The following is a 22,808-nucleotide window of genomic DNA, read 5'->3' on the forward strand; positions in this document are numbered from 1 at the left end:
AAAGAAAACTTAGGGGTAAGAAAACATAAGTAATCCAAACCATCACATATAAAATATTCAGTCTTTGGGACTTGGCTATTCAGTAGAATGTCTGAAAAAAGAAGATAATGGGGTTTGTAAATTGCTGGCTCACCCTTATACTGGCTTTGACAAATCCTAGCTACCACTGCGTTCACAAATACTCGAAGGAAGGGAGCGTAATATAGCAGAATAAATACTGGACTAAGAATTAGGAGGTTTCATTTCTCATCTCAGTTCTGTCACTAGCTGGGCACTGATTTCCTTATTTGAAACATTATTCATAATACCTGTCCTGACAGATGTTGAGAATCAAATAATTAATACGAAACTTGTTTTTTAAAAGCTGCAAAATCCTGTACAAAAATAAAGCATTATTATTATGCCACAAAGCCTAAATATGAATCCCAGGAAGCAGAAGCTAGGGAGAAAGGAGCAAAGCTACAAGTTATGGAAGGGAAAGAAAGGACACTCAACTGACAAGAATATGCAGCAAGTCATGATTCTATCAACACTGTTTGAGGTTGACAGAGGTTGCTGAAATCTACTCCAATTCAGATGAGATGCAAGAACAGAGCAGCTGTGCCCAGCAGCACTCTTTTACTGGTGTGAGTGGTTAGGGGCAGTGTGAAATTTCTTTCACACTACAGTGATACTAAATCAGGAAGAAAAAAGAGAGCCCCAGCTTTTAAATGTAACCTCCAACACAGTGACTGGCTATCTTTCCTGTGCCTTACTGTTTCCCTTTTAAAATGTGCTAATTCGCAAATTTCTGTTTAACAAGTCATGTAAGCATTAGGACAGAGAAAAGAAAGCCTTATTATCTTCTATGATAGATCACCTTGAACTACATAGCTGCTAAATACAGGTAATTCCTTTAAACACTGTTTAAAAATGAGTGCACTGCCCTCAAATGTCCCGTTAAAATAGCAAGGGGTACTCACTTCAGCTTACTTTTGCCCTTAGTTTTGGAGGTACCAGAAGTTTTGTTCTTCTTTGGCTTTTCCTCCTTGAGCCTCTCCCCACTGCCCTTCTTCCTGCGTTTCTTTTCACCTTCCTCCTCCGGCCGAACACTGGGCAATTCATCCTCATTCAGGACACGAGGTATATTCTGCTCACCCCGGGCACGGGCCCTAGCAATGGCCTCTGCTACAATCCGATTTGCTTTCTCTTGCTTCTTCTGGTGCTCCAGCCTGCGGTTTTCCTCCATTCCTGTCTTGGCCCCAGTATGAGGAGCAGAGCTTGCTGGTGATGACAATGCTGCCACTTCACTGGCACTTAGAACTTTAACTACGGAGAGCCCTGAAGAGGCACCTTGGGAAGAGCCGGCCTACAGAAATAAAGACAACAAAATCTCAACATCCTTGTAGCTAAACAGCCTAAATGCAATTCAGCTCTAAAGCAGGTAGTTTTGGTTCTTCAGAAACTTTGGTTCTCTAGTTTCTCAAGAACCAGGCTCAGATTAAGTCTTACTGAACTTAGACAAATTTAAAAAATTATTTCTATTTTTTTTTTTTTTTGGTGGGAAGAGGGTAAGCAAAGGCAAAAATTATGCTAAATCGAACTTTAATATCCTTTAGCTATGCTCCTAATATCAATATTTATCTCCAGTATTCTAGAAAAATTACAATTACTAGCGTCAATATTGGTCTCTGGGCTAAAAGTAAAAAATAATAATAATAATTCAAATTCCACTCTTGACCTACCTTTATCTCTCTGCAGGGTGGGCAGAGTGATAATCACCTCACCTCTTTGAGGCTATTTTCTTATCCTTCAAATCAAAGGATATTTCAAATCCTTTTCATTTCACAAGAATATTAGAAAAAGATTATAAATGAAACAGTTCAAAGACAAACACTATATAAATCACCTGTCTCCAAATCCAACAATCTAATCTTTTTACCATAAAAGTAACACAAGGATGAAAGGAATAAAATTCTGCTGCTCAATCCATGAAACATTTCATAACATGGAGAAATCTGGAAGATATTATGCTGAGTGAAATTAGTCAGTTGCAAATGGACAAATACTGTATAAGACCACTATTATAAGAACTGGAGAAACAGTTTAAACAGAGAAGAAAATATTCTTTAATGGTTATGGGGGGTGGGGTGGAGGGAGGGAGGGGGTTTTCAGTAATTAGATAGTAGATAAGTTTTATTTTAGGTGAAAAGAAAGACAACACACAATACAGAAAAGGTCTACACAACTGGACTAAACGAAAAGCAAAGAAATTTCCTGAATAAACTGAATGCTTCAAAGGCCAGCGAAGCAGGAGTGGGGGTTTGGGGACCATGGTTTCAGGGGACATCTAAGTCAACTGGCATAATAAAATCTATTAAGAAAACATTCTGCATCACACTTTGGAGAGTGGCATCTGGGGTCTTAATACACTAGCAAGTGGCCATCTAAGATGCATCAATTGGTCTCAACCCACCTGGAGCAAGGAAGAATAAAGAACACCAAAGACACAAGGTAACTATGAGCCTAAGAGACAGACAGGACCACATAAACCAGAGACTACATCAGCCTGAGACCAGAAGAACTAGATGGTGCCCTGCCACAACCGATGAATGCCCTGACAGAGAACCCCTGAGGGAGCAGGAGAGCAGTGGGAGGCAGACCCCAAATTCTCATAAAAAGACCAGACTTAATGGTCAGACTGGGACTAGAAGGGCCCCGGAGGTCATGGTCCCCAGACTTTCTGTTAGCCCAGGACAGGAACCATTCCCAGGGCAAACTTTTCAGACAGGGATTGGACTGGAATATGGGATGAAAAATGTCACTGGTGAAGAATGGGCTTCTTGGATCAGGTAGTCACATGAGACTGTGTTGGCATCTCCTGTCTGGAGGGGAGATGAGAGGGCAGAGGGAGCCAGAAGCTGCCTGAATGGACAGGAAGAGAGTGGAGGGAAGGTGTGTACTGTCTCATTAGGGGGAGAGCAATTAGGAGTGTACAGCAATGTGTGCATAAATTTTTGTATGACAGACTTATTTGTAAACTTTTACTTAAAGCACAACAAAAATTAATTAAAAGAAAAGTCTGCTTCTCAGATCAGAGGTATAAATCTTGACTGGCCTCACATCTGTTAAGTGTTTGCTTGAGGGCAGTGACAAGGTATAAGAGGTTTGTTTTCCTTCCTTTTCTTCCTAACCATGCAAGGCTCACCTGTGGCTGCAGCACCACCTTGAGAGGTACTGAAAGTCTTTGTCCTGGACTTTGTCCTGGTCCCATTATCTGAGCCTGCTGCACAGATGAGAGAGTCACTGGCTGGGTTGAGGGTGGCTGCTGGGGCTGTGGCTGAGATGATGGAGGCTGCGGCACGATCTGAATTTTTTGCTGTGGCTGCTGCACCTGCAGCTGGATAGTTACTACTTTGGCAGGCTGTCCCTGGGCATTCTTGGCTTGAGTCAGGGCTGCCAGCTGGTTGCCCTGTAACACTATCTTGCCTGGTAAACTTCCTAGTACGACGTGCCGGTGTCCTTGGGGACCTCCCGACTGTGGTTGCTGGAGGACCAGGGTGATGCGTTTCGATTCACCCTACAGTGAAGAAAAGAAATCGCAAGAGAGGTACAACATTAGAAGGAACAGTATCCCCTTAAATATTTATACCAGTTTTCCTCGTCCTAGAATTGTAAAAGGTGAATTGAGGATCAGAAGACACAATACAATTCATCTTATTCATCCTCCTTTCTGATCCTGATAGAATCTTTTCTACCTCTGCCCCGTGGTAATCAAGACTATTTTTGAAAAACTCCTGATGGGAAAACTATTTTCTAAGGCAGCCCCTTCATGTTTAGAAATCTATGAGAACAAAATTCCTTATGCCACACTGAACCCTGCCTCTTCGTTGCTTCTTCCCACTAGTCCTATTTATCTTAATGCTCCCCTCCCAACCCCAAACTCTTAAGCTCTTTATTTAGAGGCTAGAACATGTACTTTCTTACAAGATGAACAGAGTAGGAGAAGGAAAGTCTTAGCAATAAGAACAGAGGAAGATAAACATAGCTTTCATAAGTCTTACAACATAAACATATTTTTCAACAATGATCCTTTATTTCCATAGTATCCTGTATTTCTCATATCATAAAACTTCATATCACACATTATTGTGAATTTCTGTGTAATGTCTGGTCTTCCTCGGCAGACTGTGAGCTCTGTGAGGACAGGGACTGTCTTGCTCAGCACCAGCTAGGCACAGTGTAAACAGGTAGTAAGAGCTCAAAAGTACGCCAACGCTAACTGCCTTAACCTAGCAAGTAATAAGCATGTGGCTATCAACGCTTAGATAAAAAACAAGCATGGAATTTAATTAGGCTTTCCCAGAGATGGCTCTCATATGCTCTCTCTCACATAGTTGCCTGGCCCTCTACTAAACCAAAATTTACCTCCCCCTTTCACTCAAGTCACCTGGGTAGGTGTAGAGGTCAGTGTAACTGCAGGCTTCAGTGGGGGCCCTGTGGCCCCAGGGTTTCCAGCAGGAGCTGAACCCTTAACTGGCTGTAGGACCAGCTGTTTTACTGGTCGGCTGGGCTGGACAATGCGCTGAACAGTAGCCTGGTTCCCAGGGACCTTGGCGGCCAACACTGTATTACCAGAGACAATGGAAACACCTGGTCGAAGGGGGGTGCCGGTTAGCACTTTGGTAAAAGTGACTTTTCCACCATTGGCTGTGCCAGCCACCAGGGGCTGAGCTGTGCTGGTGATACCTTGGGCCTGAATTTGTGCCACATGAGCACCAGTAACTGAGGAGCTTGGTGGGGCCTTAAGGATAACAATCTTAGGGGCTGACTGAGGTGGCTGCCCTCCAGTACTACTGGAGACAGCTGTGGCAGAGACACCCATGAAAGGATTCCCTTGGCTCAGGATCTCCTGGCTCTTGGAGACCTGCAAAAGTCCCGATGTTGGCATCGTTGTCTGTAAGATAGGTTGGGCTGGCTGCTCCTGGCTGGCGGGCTGAGTGGTATAATCATGCAAGGTTAAAGATTCTGGAGCTGGAACTGCTGATTCTTTGGGAATTTCTGTAGGGGCTGTTTCCTCTGGTGGGGGGACCAGGTCACTTGTTGATGAATTCCCCACATCACCACCTCCACCATCCTGGTTCATTTGATCCAAGGGGTCCAGAGAGCTTGGCAGTCCAAGGGCTTCCACAATGGGGTCTTGTGTGACCTGGTTGAAGCTGTCATCAGTCAGAGAGTCCAGGCCAAATAAATTTGGGTCATCAAACAGATCCATGATGGGGTCTGCCATCTTGGTAAAGTAATGGAAGTTATTCCCCAAAGCCTAGGGAGGGAAGGGGAGGGGGGGTATTGGCTCTCCCCTCCCCTCCCCTATTAAGAAAAAAATGTACACAATGGAAGAAGACTACTCTTCAGGTAAAGAGGCAAGAAACAAGTGCATGTCAGATTGTCCTGACCTTCATGGAGCAAGATGGCTAGGTCTTCAGAGGAAGATGGTGGAATACCTGTTGTGGGAATACAAATGAAAGATAAGCAAAGTTGGTGACCTCAGAGAAAATTTCTCTTTCTTAGGAACTACCCATAATATCATGAAAATAATAAAATGAGAGAAGAGGGAAATGTGAAGAAATTTGAGGATAGAGACACAGCAGAAAGAACACCCACATTTCTGCTTCAAAATTAAAACTAAAGATGGAAAAAAGAAACAAATCAAACCAACCCCCTTTTTGGGCTCTTACACCTACACACTTTTAAGTTCCTTTTTTGTCAGTAGTATTCAGTCAGCTATCTCTGTCCATTTCCTTTTACAATTATCATTTTCAGGTAGAGATAAGAAAATTTAACAATCGTTCATCTTCTATTTTTAGTCCTAAATTGGCAGAACTTAAAAATATACCACCAGCATTTCAGTGCATACAGATGAAGGTTTCTGGATACATTCTATTTTATAAATTTTCTTTGTATTCTGGATATCTTTGCTTCTTACTGGCAAAAATAACAACCTTTAACCAAGCTCATAGTACAAGCTCACCAAGCTTATAGTACAATTCTACCAGGGAGTTTTCCCCAAACTTTAGTCTAATTAACATATCAATTAATCTATACCTAGCATTTCAAAAGATCTTTCTCATAGTGATGGTAAAACACTTCCTCTGCAAGGGGTTCAAGGCTTTCTCCATTCTGGTTCCAATTTATATTCCCAACTTTGTCTCTCACCATTTCCTGTATCTCTCACCACCTCACTATGCCCTACATTCCAGTCCAATAGAGAATACATGGTTCCCTGAACATGATTCCTACCTCTGTGACTTTGCCTGCTATGCTGTAGCTTCGACTGAGACATCCTTACCACTCCCAACATGCCTCCCAGCTGAAATCTTACCCACCCTCACACGCCTCCTTCTACTCCATAAAGTCGGCCCTCATCCTCTGCCCCCTTAACATATAAGCAGTTTGTGGTGATTTGATCCCTCCACCTCCTTTGAGTACCCACAGCATTGTTTCCACCTTACTTAAGGCACTTATATTTAATATTTTACCAAAATGATGAGTCTCTTGTCCATGTCCCCTGAAGGCCCAAATGGTTCCTTTGTGCAAATTATAAAAAGCTGCCTGCTCCTCACGATGCTTTTCTGCCATCTGCTGGAAAATTGTCATACTAAATATATAAATTGATGATCCTGGATGTGTGCAATGCACACCCTGCACAACCCTGCATGATGGCTCAGCTGCTCTTTCCCTAAGAGATAGAAAGCTCCTGGATGATGGGGACCATGTCTTATTTGTCTATGGATCCCTGAGGAACCAGTAGGGTATCACAAACACAGTAGCAACTCAGAAAATACTTAATGAATTAATGTATTTGCCTGCAGTATCTGGACTGAACCATTCAGTCCTCACAAAACTAAATGGTATTTTTTCACTCTAAGATGAGACAGGAGAAAGCTTCCTATCTTTAAAAACTGAACTACAAATGACTGAAAGTATATTTACTAAATCCATATCTGTAATTTTAAGTTCATGAAGACACTGAAAAAAGAAAATTATCTAAAACAAGAAATTGTAAGTACATCACCACATAACTAATATAAATGAAAAAGTAGTATCTGTTCTTTATGTATAATAACAATGTTTGACAATCCAGGAAGGCTCTGCTTGATAAGACCATTTGTCCTAACTCCTGGAAGACATCAGATAAGACGTTTGTCAGCGATACAGTATAGACCTGACTAAAGGAGACTTTTCCACATAACCCCCAAACTATTTTTTTTCCCTTTCCCAATTCACCTCAGTTATTCTTATGAAACAATATGATGTAGATTAATATTCCATAAACTCTGACATGAAGAAACAGATCTATCAGTAGTTGGCACATCAATCAAAGTTACGAAGTACACATCACACGTCCACCCATGCTAAACTAGATCTTCCCTGCTGTGCGAATCATACACCCTGCACAGCTCATCCAGGGTCCATTTCACTTCCCACTCCTGGTTAAACTTTCCCGCCAGCTCATTCCAGTCTCTCTTACCTAAAATCTACCTCAAAGTTACCCAAACTGGCAATCAGAAAAGTTATGGGTCTATCTTAATTTCATGAAAACCTATCAATAATTTTATAAATTGCCTCAAGTCAACATTTCCATCAGTTTTTTCTAGTTATGCCCTACTTTACCATCTATTACCTTTCATCTCTTGTTCATGGTCAGAGAAATTACACTAAATATCTAACAGCTAGGTGTCATACAAAAACCACAGCAACAGTTCCCATTAACTAGAAGTTTACGCCAATAATAGTTTTTAACCTGCCATTTCTTCCACGGGTTATTTTGTCCTTTCCACCATTTCATGTCATTTATGTATTCTTTCTAAGGCTCATCCTTCCATCTACAATGGCCCAACCTCAGAGAGCTATCTCAGCTTTTTAATGGAAGAAACAAAGCTAACAGTTTCTGAAATATTTCCTTATCCCCTATGACTCAAATATAAGCTTTTAAAAAACAGTGGTGCATTACCATTTACCTCCCCTTTCCCAATTTTTGGGCCGAACCTCTGCTTCTCCTGGATTAGTCTAGGCCCAATAATTAAAAAACCTCTCCACTGATTTAATGCCACACTACCAAGTATCATTAAGCCATGGTGACGTAGTGGTTAAGAGCTTGGCTGCTAATCAAAGAGGTCTGCGGTTCAAATCCACCAGCCGCTCCTTGGAAACCCTATAGGGCAGTTCTGCTCTGTCCTATAGGGTCACGATGAGTCAAAACAGACTCGATGGCACCTAACAATAACAACCAAGTATCATTACTTCTCAAGTCCATCCCATCAACTCACCCCTACTGACCCAATTCATCTCATCCATACTTTTTATCCTAGTCTCCGACTTCTTTTTAGCTCCCATCTTTAAGCTGTCACTGATTTGCCTAAGATTAAACCTTCCCCCAACATACCTCTAGCTTTCTTCACCCCTCCTCTATTTCTACTTGTGGTTCATCCTGGCTGTATACACATCTGGCCTATTTTATCAATCTCATCTATCTCATTAATTTTCTTCCATGGTTCAAACTCTAGTAGTAAAAATTAATGGATGTTAAGCAGGTTTCAAATATATGAAGCATTCAGATATTACTAGGAGAACCATCTGCGTAAATGAAGATGTCCTACCAGAATTTTACCATATTGGGAATAAAAAGCCAGTCTTGGCCTACCACTGTCCATAAGAGAAACACACATGTTCAAAAGGAAAGATAAGATTTTAGTAGCTGTATCTACGTAGTTACTTTTCACACCTCCAAACTAATGACCAGACTAATAACAACAATCTTGAGGGGTGAGAGTGGGAGAGAAATTTAATAAACTAATCAGTTAAGGTTAAATTCTCAAAACCACCTATCTATAATCACCAAATAACAAGCCAGCTACCTCTAGAGAAATCTTTTATATAAGGCAATAATCATGCTTCATCCCATCTCCTTATTAAAGGAGAAACTACTGCTAATCCTATAGAAAGTGAGCCCCTCAAAGTTAAGTATAAACTGATATTCTGGTTTTTTGGGGAGATCTAGAGTCCCAACTCTCCTGTCTTTATTTTACATTTCTCCTCACTCTTTCCCACCAAAAAGGCATTTTTGAAATGCTACTCTGTACTTTTCCATCTCATTCTCTCCATACTTTTCAACAAAGCAGTGATTCTCAACTAAGGGACGGAAAGTCTGTCCCTTTAGAAGGGCTTATGCAAATTAAAGATGGAGATAAATGTGTAGTCTGGAAAGAAAAAAGTGTATTCGGTATCATAATTTTACGTTCGTCAAATGGAAAAAAAAAAAACCCATTTCATTGTTTAGGCTATTCATATTCAGTAAAATTTGACAATACCTTCTTAACCAGTGAGGATCTGTATAAAATAACACTGGGGGGGCAGGGGCATGCCTGGCTTGGTGGGTGTGATATTGATATATCTCTGTGGCTGCGGATTCTCACAGTCTCTCAAAGAGGAGTTTGTCATGGTTTATTGTTTATGATGAATGAGTTCTACTGCAATACATCAGTCCAGTTGTCGAACAGATAAAATCATATAAACTGAACTACAGACATCCATTCTCCATTTACGGATATCTCTGTATCGCCCATCCTCTTAGAAGATAATGAACACTGAATGCCATGTTTCTGAATACTAACCCTCTTTTGTAATATTCACTTTTAGAAAGTAACACCCATGCCCACTTAACCTCTCACTGCTCATAGACTGAGAAAAGAATAAATTATTTCACTTCAAAGTATAAATTTTGGAGGTGGAAACTGTATCCTTTCAAGGAGACCAGCTGCAGATATAAACACATGCTACTAAAATGCAAGATAGATAGATACAACTTAATTTAAATAACTCCCTTGAAGATAATCAGAAAGTCTAAAATAAAAATCACCAACATAATTTTAAAAGGGAAGCATTTAAAAATTACACCATGGAGACATTTGTGGGATTCAAAGGGCCTAAAATCTTGTAAAGAAAAGAGAGATAAACATCGAAGGTAAATGTAATTACAATTTAGGGCCACCAAGGGATCAGGGTGAAAGGACACAGACTGTAAGAAATGGAGCTTTTAAGTTAGAGACACTCAGGAGATTTTCTCAAGAATACCGAGCTCCTGGTTATTTTCTCTATCTCCATTCTCACTGCCAAACGTGTGGCCACTCTGTTTTTGTTTTCCCAATTACTGAGGGTGAAAACACAATCAGGATGCACACTTTAGGATAAACATGGCTGGTAAAGTAAGCACTTCTGAATAAACAGGAAAAGCAAAATAGACAACTATGAAAACTAAAAGCATGTACATATGTTCACAGGGTAAAGGAGAAATTACAAAAATTATGTACTCATATGGGGGAAGGGCAGGGGCGAGGTAAGGAAGTGAGGGGCTGATGGAGAGGAAAATGCGGCTGGTGGTGGAGGGGAACCCGGGAACATTACCTGCTCAAACAGCCGGGGTTGGTGCCAGTAAGGCCCATACGACAGAGGCGGAAGATTTCTGGCAACTGGCGCCCCAAAAATGGAGATGAGGTACATGCACTTGAAGGAGGGATCCAGCGGGGGTGCCCTCCAGGGTGGGGATGGCCAAGGAGGGAAGATGCGGGGGGGGGTTGGGGGGTGGATGCCCAGGGTGAGAGCAATGTTAGAGCGGAAGCTGCAGGCTGAGAGGCCCGACAAGGGCTGATAGGGGTAAAGGAACCGTGCCTCACCCCAATGGGGAAGAGAAGCGGCTTTACCTGCAGCGGCCGTGGGGGGCCGGTTCGCCCCTTTCGCTGTCTCTCCAGCACCAGTTCCCCCTCCTCCTGCGCAACCTAACTTGCTGCTCCCGCCCGCCCCGCATCCCCATTGGCTAAAGTCCATTGCCACTCAACAAAGGCGCAAAGACGCAAGACAGCGCACAGGGCGGGACTAGAAAAAGCGCTCCCTCCCCCCCCCCCAGCAGTGGTTAGGTTGAGAGCGCACGGAGAGGCCTATCCGGTTTCCAGGGCCAAGGCGAAGCCTGCAGCTTGCTTGAAAGAAGGGGGCCTGGCCAGAGGAACGGTCTCATGCTGAGGAAAACCAGTCTTGGGTATTAAATTCCCTACCACCTACACTGTATTCTGCACACCAAAGAGCGTAAACTCAGGTGGGAGGGTTCCGCACTAGACCAGCTCCGCCTCCCTGTGGATTCCCTGCCTTCCAGCAGCCCTGTCAACCCCTCTCCAGTAGCGACTATACCTTACCCTACTGCCCAATTAAAGGGGCCAAATCTTCCTTTTATCATGGGAGTCAGCCCAGTTGCTGCAATACCAAGCCTTTTACTCTTCAAAGATAAAGGACTCTGTCTGCCACAATTCATAGTAAAAAAACCCACTGCTGTCCAGTCAATTCCGACTCGTAGCGACCCTGCTGGACAGAGTAGAACAACCCCATAGTGTTTCCAAGGCTGTAATCCTCATGGGAGCTGACTGCATATCTTTCTCCAGCGGAGCAGCTACTTAGTTCCAACCACTGACCTTTTTGGTTAGCAGCCGAGTGCTTAATCACTCAACCCATAATAATGCTGGCTTGAATTCTTGATCCTCCAACCCTTTGGCAGTATGGCTCTCCAAGAGGCAATCCTTTCTGGGTGCCCCCTAACAATTTCTGCCTCCACCGCCCCCTCCCCGCACACACCCACTCCTCATCCCCAAGCCTGGTCTCCCACCCCGACCTCGCTTCTCATGAAACTTAGCCCGTTTGACATATTGGCCAGTGTTCACTTGACAATGCCACTTGAGACCATTCTAATTCCCAATGAAACTAGTCAGCCTCAGAATGATAGTATACAAGCTTAAATCTCTCAAAGCAAACAGTTATTAAGAAACAGTTGCTTACCTCCCGACCACTAGTTTCCCTGAAAATAACCACCCTCAACACTGGAATCCTATCTTCTGTTCTCTGGGACAAAAACTACGAAGATGATCAACTAGGCCTTCCCATTAATCCATTGCCATCAAGTCAATTCTGACTCACAGCTATCCTACAGGACAGAGTAGAACTGCCCCATAGAGTTTCCAAGGAACACCTTAGGCCTCCTGTTTCTAAAGAACCTAGTTTCATTGCCATTGAATCAATTCCAACTCATACTGACCCTACAGGACAGAGCAGAACTGCCCCATAGGGTTTCCAAGGCTGTAATCTTTAGGGAAGCAGACTGCCACATCTTTCTCCCACGCACTGCCTGGTGGGTTTGAACCACTGACCTTTTGGTTAGCAGCCGAGCACTTAACCACTGCTCCACCAGGGCTCTTTCCACTGTTGCTAGGTACAACTAATTGCCTACTCCTGTAAAAGGCATTACTGCTTTCCCATTCACTCAGGCTCAAAGCTTGAAAGATAGGTCTCTGAAACCTTCTGTAGCCACCATCCAATGATTTGCCAAGTCCCACTGACTCTCCTGCAATATATCACAGACACAGGATATTGGAGCTGGCAAACTCTGGCAATCATATCAAGCCAATCCTCTTGTAGTACAGAGAACACTGAGGCTAGAGAGCTAAGTGATTCAACTACAAAATTAAGTGGCAAAGTCAGGATGCATACATCTGATTCCTCTCTTCTATTTTTGCTGCTACCTCCCTTATTCATGAGTTGCTTGTCCAAGAGAAAGAAGCCTCCTCATAACTAATCTCTCCCCCAAGTAATCCATCCTGCTATCAGGCCAATCCTCCTAAAACACAGTATGGCCATATCAGTCTCCTGCTTAAAAACTTTCAAAGGTTTCCTGTTACTTAAGCTATAAAGTCCAGTTTCCTTTTTTTTAATAATCAAGGCCACATCTTGCCTTTCCAATCTTATTTCTCACTATTCTTCTACATATACGCTTACATACCAGCCAAAAATGACAACTTACTTTTGCCATATACTGTGTTCAATCTGGGCCTAGCTAATGCTGTTGCCTTCAAATTACATGCATTTTTTACTTCATATCTTTGTCTTATCATCAAAATCCTACTTATTCTACATTCAATGCCTCTTCATTCATTATCTCAACATTTATTGTACACATGCTATACCAAGTAATATGCTAGTATCAAGGATTCAAATGTGACTAAGATATAATCTCTCCCTCAAAGATCTCACAGTAGGTAAGTATTTGTGTGCATATGTGGGGGAAGGTGACCAGTAAGGCCTATGACAACAGTGACAAAAGGAAACAATTATAATACAATGTGAATATGCAATGAAATCAGCAGGGGGGTACTACAAGAACTCAGTGGAAAGGTACTTAATAACTTAGGAGGAAAAGGTATCAAGGAAGTAGCTTCTTAAATGATGAGAAGTTAATCAGGTTGGAAGGGAGGGTAGGCTAAAAGTAAAGGGTATTCCAGGCAGCAGGGTCAATAAGAGGAAAGACAGTAAAAGCACAGAGAAACAGCATAAGGCATATAGAGGAAACTAAGCAGTTCTGCAGTTCAGTCTGAGTAAAGTGTAAATTACAAAGAAGAAACTGGAGGGAAATGAGGTTGAAGGGACAGGTAAAGGCCAAATCGTGGAGGATCTTCAATGTCACAACAAAGCTTCTTCTCATGGGCAATGTGGAACCACTGAAACATGGAATGACATGGTGAGAATTACATTTTAGTTAGTGAACTCTGGCTACTGGATATAGATTTAGGGGTAAGCAAACAGAGGCTGCAGAAGTTAAGAGGCTGCTGTAGTAATCCAGGAGAGCTGTATTACAGATATTTGTTTTGTTTTTTTCATCTGCTCAGCAACCAAAAGTCCCCTTCCTATATTGAGGGACTAACATAAGCATCTTCAATGGGAAGCTGGGTCTCACCTCCCTGAATAGAGCCAGAGGGAGCTCCCCCTCCCTTTCTCTAGCAGATAGGAAGTAGACACATGGCCTAGGCTAGTTTAAGTGGACACTCTTGCTGGAGGACTTTGACTCTGTTCTGGAAGGGTGATGCAAAGACCCAGGACCAACCAGGCAGACAACAGTCAACAGTGGCAGACTCTAGAGTTAAACAGCAGCATTCTAAACAGAGTTTTTCTGTGGTATGATGCTGCCTGTGCTCTCTGTGGCCTAGCCTCCTTGGTTTCAGACCATTTTCTAAACCAGGTTCTCTAGCGTTCATGTTGATTTTGTAAGCCACCCAATATCCTTCAATACATTCCCTTTCTGCCTAAGTTAGTCATATAATTTCTGTTGTTTCCAACTAAGAACCCTAACAAGATGCCTTTAAAGAAGAAAAAAAAAAAAAAAAGTTGCTGTTGAGTCAATTCCAACTCATAGCAACCCTATAGCACGGAGCAAAACTGCTCCATAGGGTTTCCAAGAAGTAGCTGGTGGATTTGAACGGCCAACCTTTTGGTTAGCAGCCAAATGCTTAACCATTGTGCCATCAGGGCTCCCCCAACAAGATGCTCAGGGCAACTATATTGCTAGAGCAATACAGTTCAAAAGGTAATGATGGGAAGGGACAAAGCAGTGAAATACCTAGGGGATAAAAATCAGTAGAGGGAATGATGAATTCAGCCAAGTTGAATATGAGTTGCCTTCAGTATGTTACAACATTCAACAGAGAATTCGTTGTATGAGTCTAAAAGTCTAAATTTAGTTATTAGCATCTATGGGTTTTTGTTTTTTAAGTGGTAGTTGAAGCCCTGGTGGCACAGTGGTTAAGAGCTATGGCTGCTAACCAAAAGGTCAGCAGTTTGAATCCACCAGCCACTCCTTGAAAACCCTGTGGGGCAGTTCTGCTCTGACCTATAGGGTTGCTATGAGTCAAAATCGACATGAGAGCTATGGGTTTTGGGTTTAAGTGGTAGCTGGAAGAATGGAGGTTACTCAGGGTGTGTGAAGAGCAGGGCAAGTATAAGAAAAACTGCACAAGTACTGTTGGGAAGACAATATAGAATATTGGGGTCTGTGAAGAACTGGGGAACCCATGTCCATTCCAAAAAGAAGAGCTGCTATTCAGCTCTAATTAAGTGGTGCTGCATGGAAACAGGGTAGAGCAAGAACTTCAGATTTTTTCAAAAGTAAAAAATAAAGATTTATGTAAAACTTTGAGGATTTTAATTGTAGACAACTAAATTGAAATATTTTTAAACACTATACGGACTGGACAAAACACTTAGCTGCAGACCTACTTTTGGATTCAAAACTGTTATGAGATTTTTGGTGTAGACTGAGAAAAGCGAAGGAGGAACTCTGGAAAACATCAGGATTTAAGAACCAAAATAATATGCCTATCGTGGCACAGTGGTTAGGAAGTCAGCTGCTAATCAAAAGGTTGGCAGTTTGAATCCACCAGCTGCTCCTTGAAAACCCTTATAGGGCAGTTCTACTCTGTCTCACAGGGTTGCTATGAGTCAAAATCGATTCAACAGCAACAGGTTTGGTTTTGAGTTTACTAAGCAGGCAGAGAAGGGACAGCCAGAGAAGTAGGAGAATGCAATGTCAGATGCAGAGAGGAGAGATGTGCAAGGGGAAGAAGTGAACGATTGTACTGAACAAAGGAAAAAGGTCCAGTAACATAAGAACTTTAAAGTGTCCACCAGAATTAGGAATTAAAAGCATTTCTGATTCCTAATTTTCATTGTCAAACCAGAAGTAATTTGTCCCACAGGAGTTTTCATAGCATCTTCTGCTTCGTATTTTAGTTATATTTGTACATGGAGGTATAATGAATGAACTTTGAAGTCAGAGGGATCTGGGTTCAAATCTCTGTTCCACCAATTAATATTTACATAACCTTGAGGAATTAACCTTTCCAAGTCCAGTTCATTCTTCTGCATAAAAGCTATGATAATACCCAGCTAAAGGCCATTAATGAAGATTAATGAAGTACCTAGGATAGTACTTGGCCCAACCCCAGGGCCGTCGAGTCGATTCTGACTCATAGCGACCCTATCATAAGGGCTATATCCTAGGAAGTGCTCAACAAATGTTGCTGGATAGATAACTGGATTTTTTTTTTTTTTTTTTTGGCGTCAATGTCACTGTCTACCTAGGAGGATGCTAACCAATCAGCCTTAGAGGGGATCACCACCCAGATTAATGTGCAAAAGAATTAATTTCAGTAGGCTAAAACCTATGATCTTGAGTATGCACTCTAGCTCTCTCTACACTGAACCCAATTTAAGGTGAAAAGGAATAACAACATTCTTGATTCTGGAGTTTGACGATCATGTTCAATTAACTGGCTTCAGTCAACCTAAACCTACTTACTATAGATGTACTAAGTTACTAGTACCCAAATTTGAGTGGTATGAGACCTAAATTAAGACTCCCAGGAATCCAAGGAAGGATTATGAAGAGTTCAGAAAAACCACTCCATCTTTAAACACTTTCCCCATGGCTTCCAAGGACACCACATTTTTCTGCTTTTCCTACTAACTCTGGCCACCTCCCTTTTGCTATTCTTTTCCTCTACCAACCTTTAATTGCTGAAGTTCACCAAGATCTGGTCCTAGGCCTTCTTTCCTTCTCCTTCTATATTTTATTTTCAATGATGTCTTATTCACATTCATGACCTCAAATATTACTCATTTATTTCTTCAACAAACTATATGCTTACACCTCTCATTTATATGTTTGGGCAAAACGTCACTTCTGGACTCAAGACCTGTATATCCACCATCTACCTGCTTGCTCAATAGCTCTTTTTGGTAGTCTTTCCAGTTCCCTACCACCACTTGTGTACATGCACAAAGAAGCTGTGTAATCATGCTCCAGCATTTCCTATTTAACCATGGCTGCAGAGACCAGAAACCTTTTTTCTTACCACCCATATCCAGTATTTTTAAATCCTATCTTTACCTCTTAAATACTCCTCAAATCCACCCACTTCTGCCTCAATTGCCATTCTGGCTCAATTTACATTCTCACTCTCTTGGACTATTGCAAGTACCTTCGAAGTGATTTCTCATGATTCTGCCTGTTTAATTCTTACTTATCCTTCTTAGCTCATTTCAACATAACCATTTCAAAGAAAAGCTTTGCCTGGCCTCCTAGACTGGTAAACAGTTAAATTTATTGAACATAGACTACATGTCAGGTGCTCCTAGAAGCAATGCAAGTGTATTAACATATTTAATCTTCTTAACAAGCCTAAGGCAACCATCCTTATTATTTTACAGACGAGGAAACTGAGGTACACAGAGATGAGAAACTTCCCCGAGATTCCACAACCAGCCAAGAGTGGTACCAGATGTGAATTTAGGTAGTGTGGCTTCAGGAGCCTGTGTGGCACAAGTGGTTTGCGATCAGGTGCTACCCTCGGGGTTGGTTATTTAAACCTACCGAACGGCTCTATGGAAGAAAGGCTTGGCAAACTTCTTCCATAAAGATTACAGCCAAGAAAACTCTATGGAGCAATTCTACTCTGTAACACATGTGGTCGCCTTGAGTTGGGGGCCAACTCAACGGCAGCTAACAACAGTGTGGCTTCATTATCGTTGTTGTGTGTCATCGTGCCAAACAACCCTGTATGACAGAGTACAACTGCCCCATTAGGTTTCCTAGGCTGTAATCTTTACGGGAGCAGATCGCCCGGTCTTTTCTCCCACCACTGGGCTGGTTCCAACCACAGACCTTTCAGTTAGTAGACAAGCGCTTAACCACTAGACTACGAGGAGTCTTTCCGCTATCACTATCATCCTACTATATTGCACTCCAGGTTACTTGCTCCTATTATACATTTTCATAATATCCAGTACTTCTCCACTGTAGTAGAGATGGGGTAACTGGTTACATAATTGTTTGATGTCCATTTCCCACCCCCCATTAAAATGTAAATTTCTCAAGGGCAAGGGCAATGTGTGTCTTGTTCTCTACAGCATTGCCTTTCCTTCTCAGGAGGTAATGGACATTTAATGTACTTTTGTGGAAAAAACATGCATTTCTAGTGCAGTGGTGGGTCTGCGGTAGGGTAATGGGGAAGTTTCTAAGCAAAGGAAAAAGGGCTTCCCTCAGTCAGCCTATAGAGGCTGCATTTTCTAACCAGAAACACTCAAACGCATCATAAAATCCTAAGTATCTTCACTTTTTAGGACCTCCAGCAGACACAGCCTTTACATACTACAGAAGTGGGCAGTATGCAATACACGTAAAATATTGTTTTGGAAGTAATAAAACGTTAGTTATCCCCTTTAGGCTTGGGACCACAAAGCCTCACTGGTGACCAATCTAAATCTGTAGCAAGAAATGAGTGGATTATGTTACACCTTTATGATTCAAAAATCCAGCACAGACTCATTTGTAAGTCAGCCTCACTGTAGATTTTTTTTCCAATCAGACCCTGGTGTTTTGGCTTAACTGTGACGACAGAAAATAAGAACCTAATCTTTAAGGATCATTGGCTTTAGGTCAAGTTAGACTGAATCTGGAGAAGTTTGTCTTCACTGGCTCATGGTCACCAAAGTGAAAAGTAATATTCTGGGCCCCAGATGAGGAATATCTAACTTGTATCCCCAAGCGGTATCACCTGGTATTGCACCACTTTTGAGCATCCAGCTTGAGTAGCAATACACATATTTTAGGCAGCAGCGTCCTAGTCCTCTTTATGCTCCCCGCACAGCCCTTGCCTGTACTGTTTTAACTGGGCCAAATACACATACATTAGTTCACCCTAACCATAAAATATAAATATTTACTTAGTTCAATTAGAGGCTATGTTTATTGCAACACTTATGTTAAAAAAAAAAAAAAAGCAGAGGAGAGAGAGGAGAGACAGTATAAAGCACTCATAAGAACCATGCCTACAGGCACAAAAATTGACCCTATTAACAAGGACTGATGAAAACTTAGTGGGTTAATTTAACTTGTATTGGCCAAAAAAAATGGAGTTATTTGCAAGACTGACCAAGTAATTTTCCTCTGTAGTGCTCAAAGTATTTCACATAATCTTATCTTCAAAATAACTAAGTTAAATAAAAGAAACAAACTAATGTTCTTTTTTTTTTTTCCTTTTAACAGACAAAGATACAAAGACAAAGAGAAATTTTACATTCTCAAGGTTCTACAGCTGCTAAATACAGAGACTACCAAACGCCTACCTGTCCAGTGTTTTGGTCAAAGTCAGTACTGTCCAGTCTTGTTCTCCCAGGGTTCAACACTGAACTTTTTAGATGGAGGAATGCTGGAGAGTGAACGGGGCTTTGAAGTGAGACAGACCAGCGTCCAGCTCCTGGTTAAGTTACCTAGCCCCGCTAAGCCTTTCTTCTCTTCTGTAAAATGAATCTAACATTGCACACATTTCGGGTTTATTCTGAAGATTAAAAGATAATGTACAATGCTTGGCATGAAGTAGGCAAATAAAAAGGTGCTCCTGATTACCTGTCCAATACTTTAAAACAGTACCATTAAAGGCTTGTCTCAAAACAAAATTTATTTAATTCTTACTTATCCTCATAGCTCATTTCAACATTACCATTGCAAAGAAAAGCTTACTCCTCAGTGTTGGCAGAGCTGATCTGCTAAGCAGAATAGTGGGATGTTCAAATAGATGTATAAGTTTCACAATTAGAATAGCAAGACTGCTGGGGAGGATGAAAGGGCTCTGGTACTACCACACTGAGAAAGCAGCACAACCCTTTAACCTCACAGCCATGGAACACAGACTTCAACCAGCACTGGTGTCTAGGGCAACATCCCAGATAATTCAACTAATCACTTTTATGGTTGTAGGAATGATGGCAGTGTGTTTCCCAAGTACTCTATTTACAATATCTGCTTGTGGTAACATAGTTCTCCAAATGACTAGGCTGTGTCTGGGTAGTTCACATGCCCAGATCCAGCTTTTGATGCCCATGACTTCCAAGACAGAAGTGAATGCAAGTTATGTATTTAAAACCTCATGAAAAAGGTCCCCAACACAATGCATACCGAAAAACAGGCAAAAGCTCTACTTTTTACAGGGTCTTGATATGTAATCTGGAACCCTGGTGGCGCAGTGGTTAAGCGCTCAGCTGCTAATCGAAAGGTTAGTGGTTCGAACCCACCAGCCGCTCCTTGGGAGAAAGATGTGGCAACCTGCTTCCCTAAAGATTACAGCCATGGAAACCCTATGGGACAGTTCTACTCTGTTCTACATACAGAGTTGGAATCAACTGGACGGCTAAGGGTTTGGCTTTTGTTTTTTTTTTTGATATGGTTTCTAAGGAGCACTTGGTGGATTCGAACTGCCGACCTTTTGGTTAGCGGCCAAACTCTTAGCCACTACACTACACCACCAGGGTTTCCAAAATGTGCCTCACTCCCCCCAAAAAAGAAGAATGACTGAGTACTGAGTAGAAACAGTGAAGAATAAAACACTGAGTGAAAGTTCAGTGTTCATGCAACTTAAACCAAAAACTCCGTTGCCGTCCAGTGGATTCCAACTCATAACACCCCTATAGGACTGGCACAGTGGTTAAGTGCTATGACTGCTAACCAAAGGGTCAGCAGTTCGAATCCGCCAGGCGCTCCTTGGAAACTCTATGGGGCAGAGTTCTACTCTGTCCTATAAGGTCACTATGAGTCGGAATCGACTCGATGGCACTGGGTTTGTTTTTTTTTTTGTTGTTAGGACAGAGCAAAACTGCCCCATACGTTTCCAAGGAGCGGCTGGTGGATTCAAACTGCAGAACTTTTGGTTAGCAGCTGAGTTCTAAACCACTGCGCCACCAGGGCTCCTTCATGCAACTTGGTAACCCCATTAAAAAACCCAGAAAATCTTCCCCTTCACAAAGTTTACTTAGGTAAATGCATAAAATCTGATAAAATCACAACCTGTACACAAAATTCTATTATAATTTGGGTTCTAAATAGGCAGCCAACCTACAGAAATCACTGGTTACTTCTGGAACCAACCTAAAAAACTTCCCATATTGCTAATGGGACAATGCACCTCTAGATACTCATATTCCAGAGGAATAATCCCCAAAGACAAAAGAAAAGAAAGCAAACAGGAGAGACCAAAGCTTTTTATAGCGACAACTAGACACAATTTGCGAAACCTGACAGACTTTACAGCTCTTGAATATCCTTCCTCTGAAATGAAATTAATAATTCACTTAATATATTCTGTCTCAGAAAGGAGCCCAGGTGGTGCAGCAGTTAAGAGCTCAGTTGCTAACCAAAAGGTCAGCAGTTTGAATCCACCAGCCGCTCCCTGGATAGCCTATAGGGCAGTTCTACCTGGAAACCCTATGAGGTCGCTATGAGTCGGAATCAACTCAACAGCAATGGGTTTTTTTTTTTTTTTTTTTTGGTTTGTCTCAGAAAGTTACTGACATACAGGAGAATTACAGACTCTCAAAACAAATAGGTGTTATTATGGAATTACGAATTACTGGAATACCGGGATATTACCGAAAGAATTAGGACTATCACATTTAAAGTGTTGACATACAGGGGAGAAAAGAAACACAGTACTGGAAATTATCACCTACTAACTTCAGTAGCATGTCATTTCATTATCTTCTAAAAAGGAAATAAAGTCTGAAAATGCCGACTGAAATGAAGCCACGTACAATAAATATCTCTGGAAATGTTTGGAGGAAATGAATCGGGAATGTTTCATTTATTCAATCACCATTTCAAAGAAAAGCTTACTCCTCAGAGTGACAGTCAATCCTTTCCTAATAATTATGAATAACAGTAAATAATTATTTTTAAATCCTTAGTTTACCTTTGAAATCTTTTTTGTACTTTTACGTGAACATGAATGAATCTACTGGTCTGGGAACTCTTTTCAAACAAACTACTGAGAACATACAGGACAGCCTGAATTTGAAGAAGCTAGAACGTTGTCTAGGTTCCCTCCTCTGCTCCGCTGCTTTGAATATACTCCTGGACCCCACCGTGTTGAAGATGAGTGTAAACCAACTATCTATGCCAGGCTGAGTTCTATCTATGCCTCCTGGATTTTTGATTATCATGAAACATACGGAAACCCTGGTGGCATAGTGGTTAAGTGCTACAACTGCTAACCAAAAGGTCGGCAGTTCAAATCCACCAGGCGCTCCTTGGAAACTCTATGGGGCAGTTCTACTCTGTCTTATAGAGTTGCTATGAGTCAGAATCAACTCGATGGCAATGGGTATTTTTGGTTTTATGTAACATACATTAATGGGTAGAAATCGTGTTATTTTTTAAAGTCTCCTGATGTAATCTGAAAACAAGAACTAAGATCTTTTAAAGTTGACCATTTTGTTTCATCAGGCATTAACCAAGAGCCTATAGCGAAGGACAGAAAGTAATGGGCAATAAAAGGACTAAAGAAGTAAGTTACTTACAAAACAATCTAATGAGAAATCTCAGGGACTAACATACTTTGTAATTTAAATCTAAAATATTCCATAACTACAAAGAGGTAAACTTATTTTGTCAATAAAAATATAATGGAAAGTTTAAAGGCAATACGAAATAGTTAGAAAACACAAAAAAAGAATTAAATTATAGCACACAAAACAAAAGTTAGAGATTAAGAGAGAAAAAAGGTTATTCAGGAAAAAACTTAGTGTTCAGTTAATGGTAAGTAAGCTTTTAAGCAAAAGAAAGTGGCTCATACAACAGCTTGCTCATATAGAAATGCAAATACTCGGTATCAAAGAAAAACATCTTGGAAATTAGGGTCTCTTTACATTCTCTGAAAGGCCTCAGCAAAACAGAGGCAAAGAAGTGCAATGTCAGTGAATTAAAGCAAAAAGCAAAGTGAACAGGAACATTTAACAGTAGAGTGAAAGGAGGACCACCAACTTTGTTGGGAAAAAGAATAAAAAATTAAAGAGGAAATATAAGAAATTAAACTGAGTAAGATATGAAACATGATAGTCTGTCAATGAATCAA

General features: G+C 41.4%; 1 protein-coding gene across 10 annotated transcripts in view; it reads right to left on the reverse strand.

The window, feature by feature from the left end:
- The window catches only part of CHD8 (chromodomain helicase DNA binding protein 8), a 63,566-nt gene that overhangs the window by 38,434 nt on the left and 2,324 nt on the right, over positions 1-22,808 (reverse strand). For 4 of the 10 annotated variants that reach the window (XM_023540628.2, XM_003421609.4, XM_010600982.3 and 1 more), the window contains exons 2-4: positions 4,430-5,483; positions 3,188-3,559; positions 963-1,348 (exon numbers count right to left, since the gene is read on the reverse strand). In XM_023540628.2, the coding sequence (XP_023396396.1) occupies positions 963-1,348; positions 3,188-3,559; positions 4,430-5,269 (1,598 nt within the window). In that variant the 5' untranslated portion in view covers positions 5,270-5,483. Of the gene's footprint in view, positions 1-962; positions 1,349-3,187; positions 3,560-4,429; positions 5,484-6,518; positions 6,619-10,739; positions 10,817-22,808 lie in introns of those variants that run through there. The other 6 variants (XM_010600983.3, XM_023540632.2, XM_023540627.2 and 3 more) reach the window with 5 other exon arrangements.

Source organism: Loxodonta africana, chromosome 10 (assembly GCF_030014295.1).
Source record: "Loxodonta africana isolate mLoxAfr1 chromosome 10, mLoxAfr1.hap2, whole genome shotgun sequence".
Classification (NCBI taxonomy): domain Eukaryota; kingdom Metazoa; phylum Chordata; class Mammalia; order Proboscidea; family Elephantidae; genus Loxodonta; species Loxodonta africana.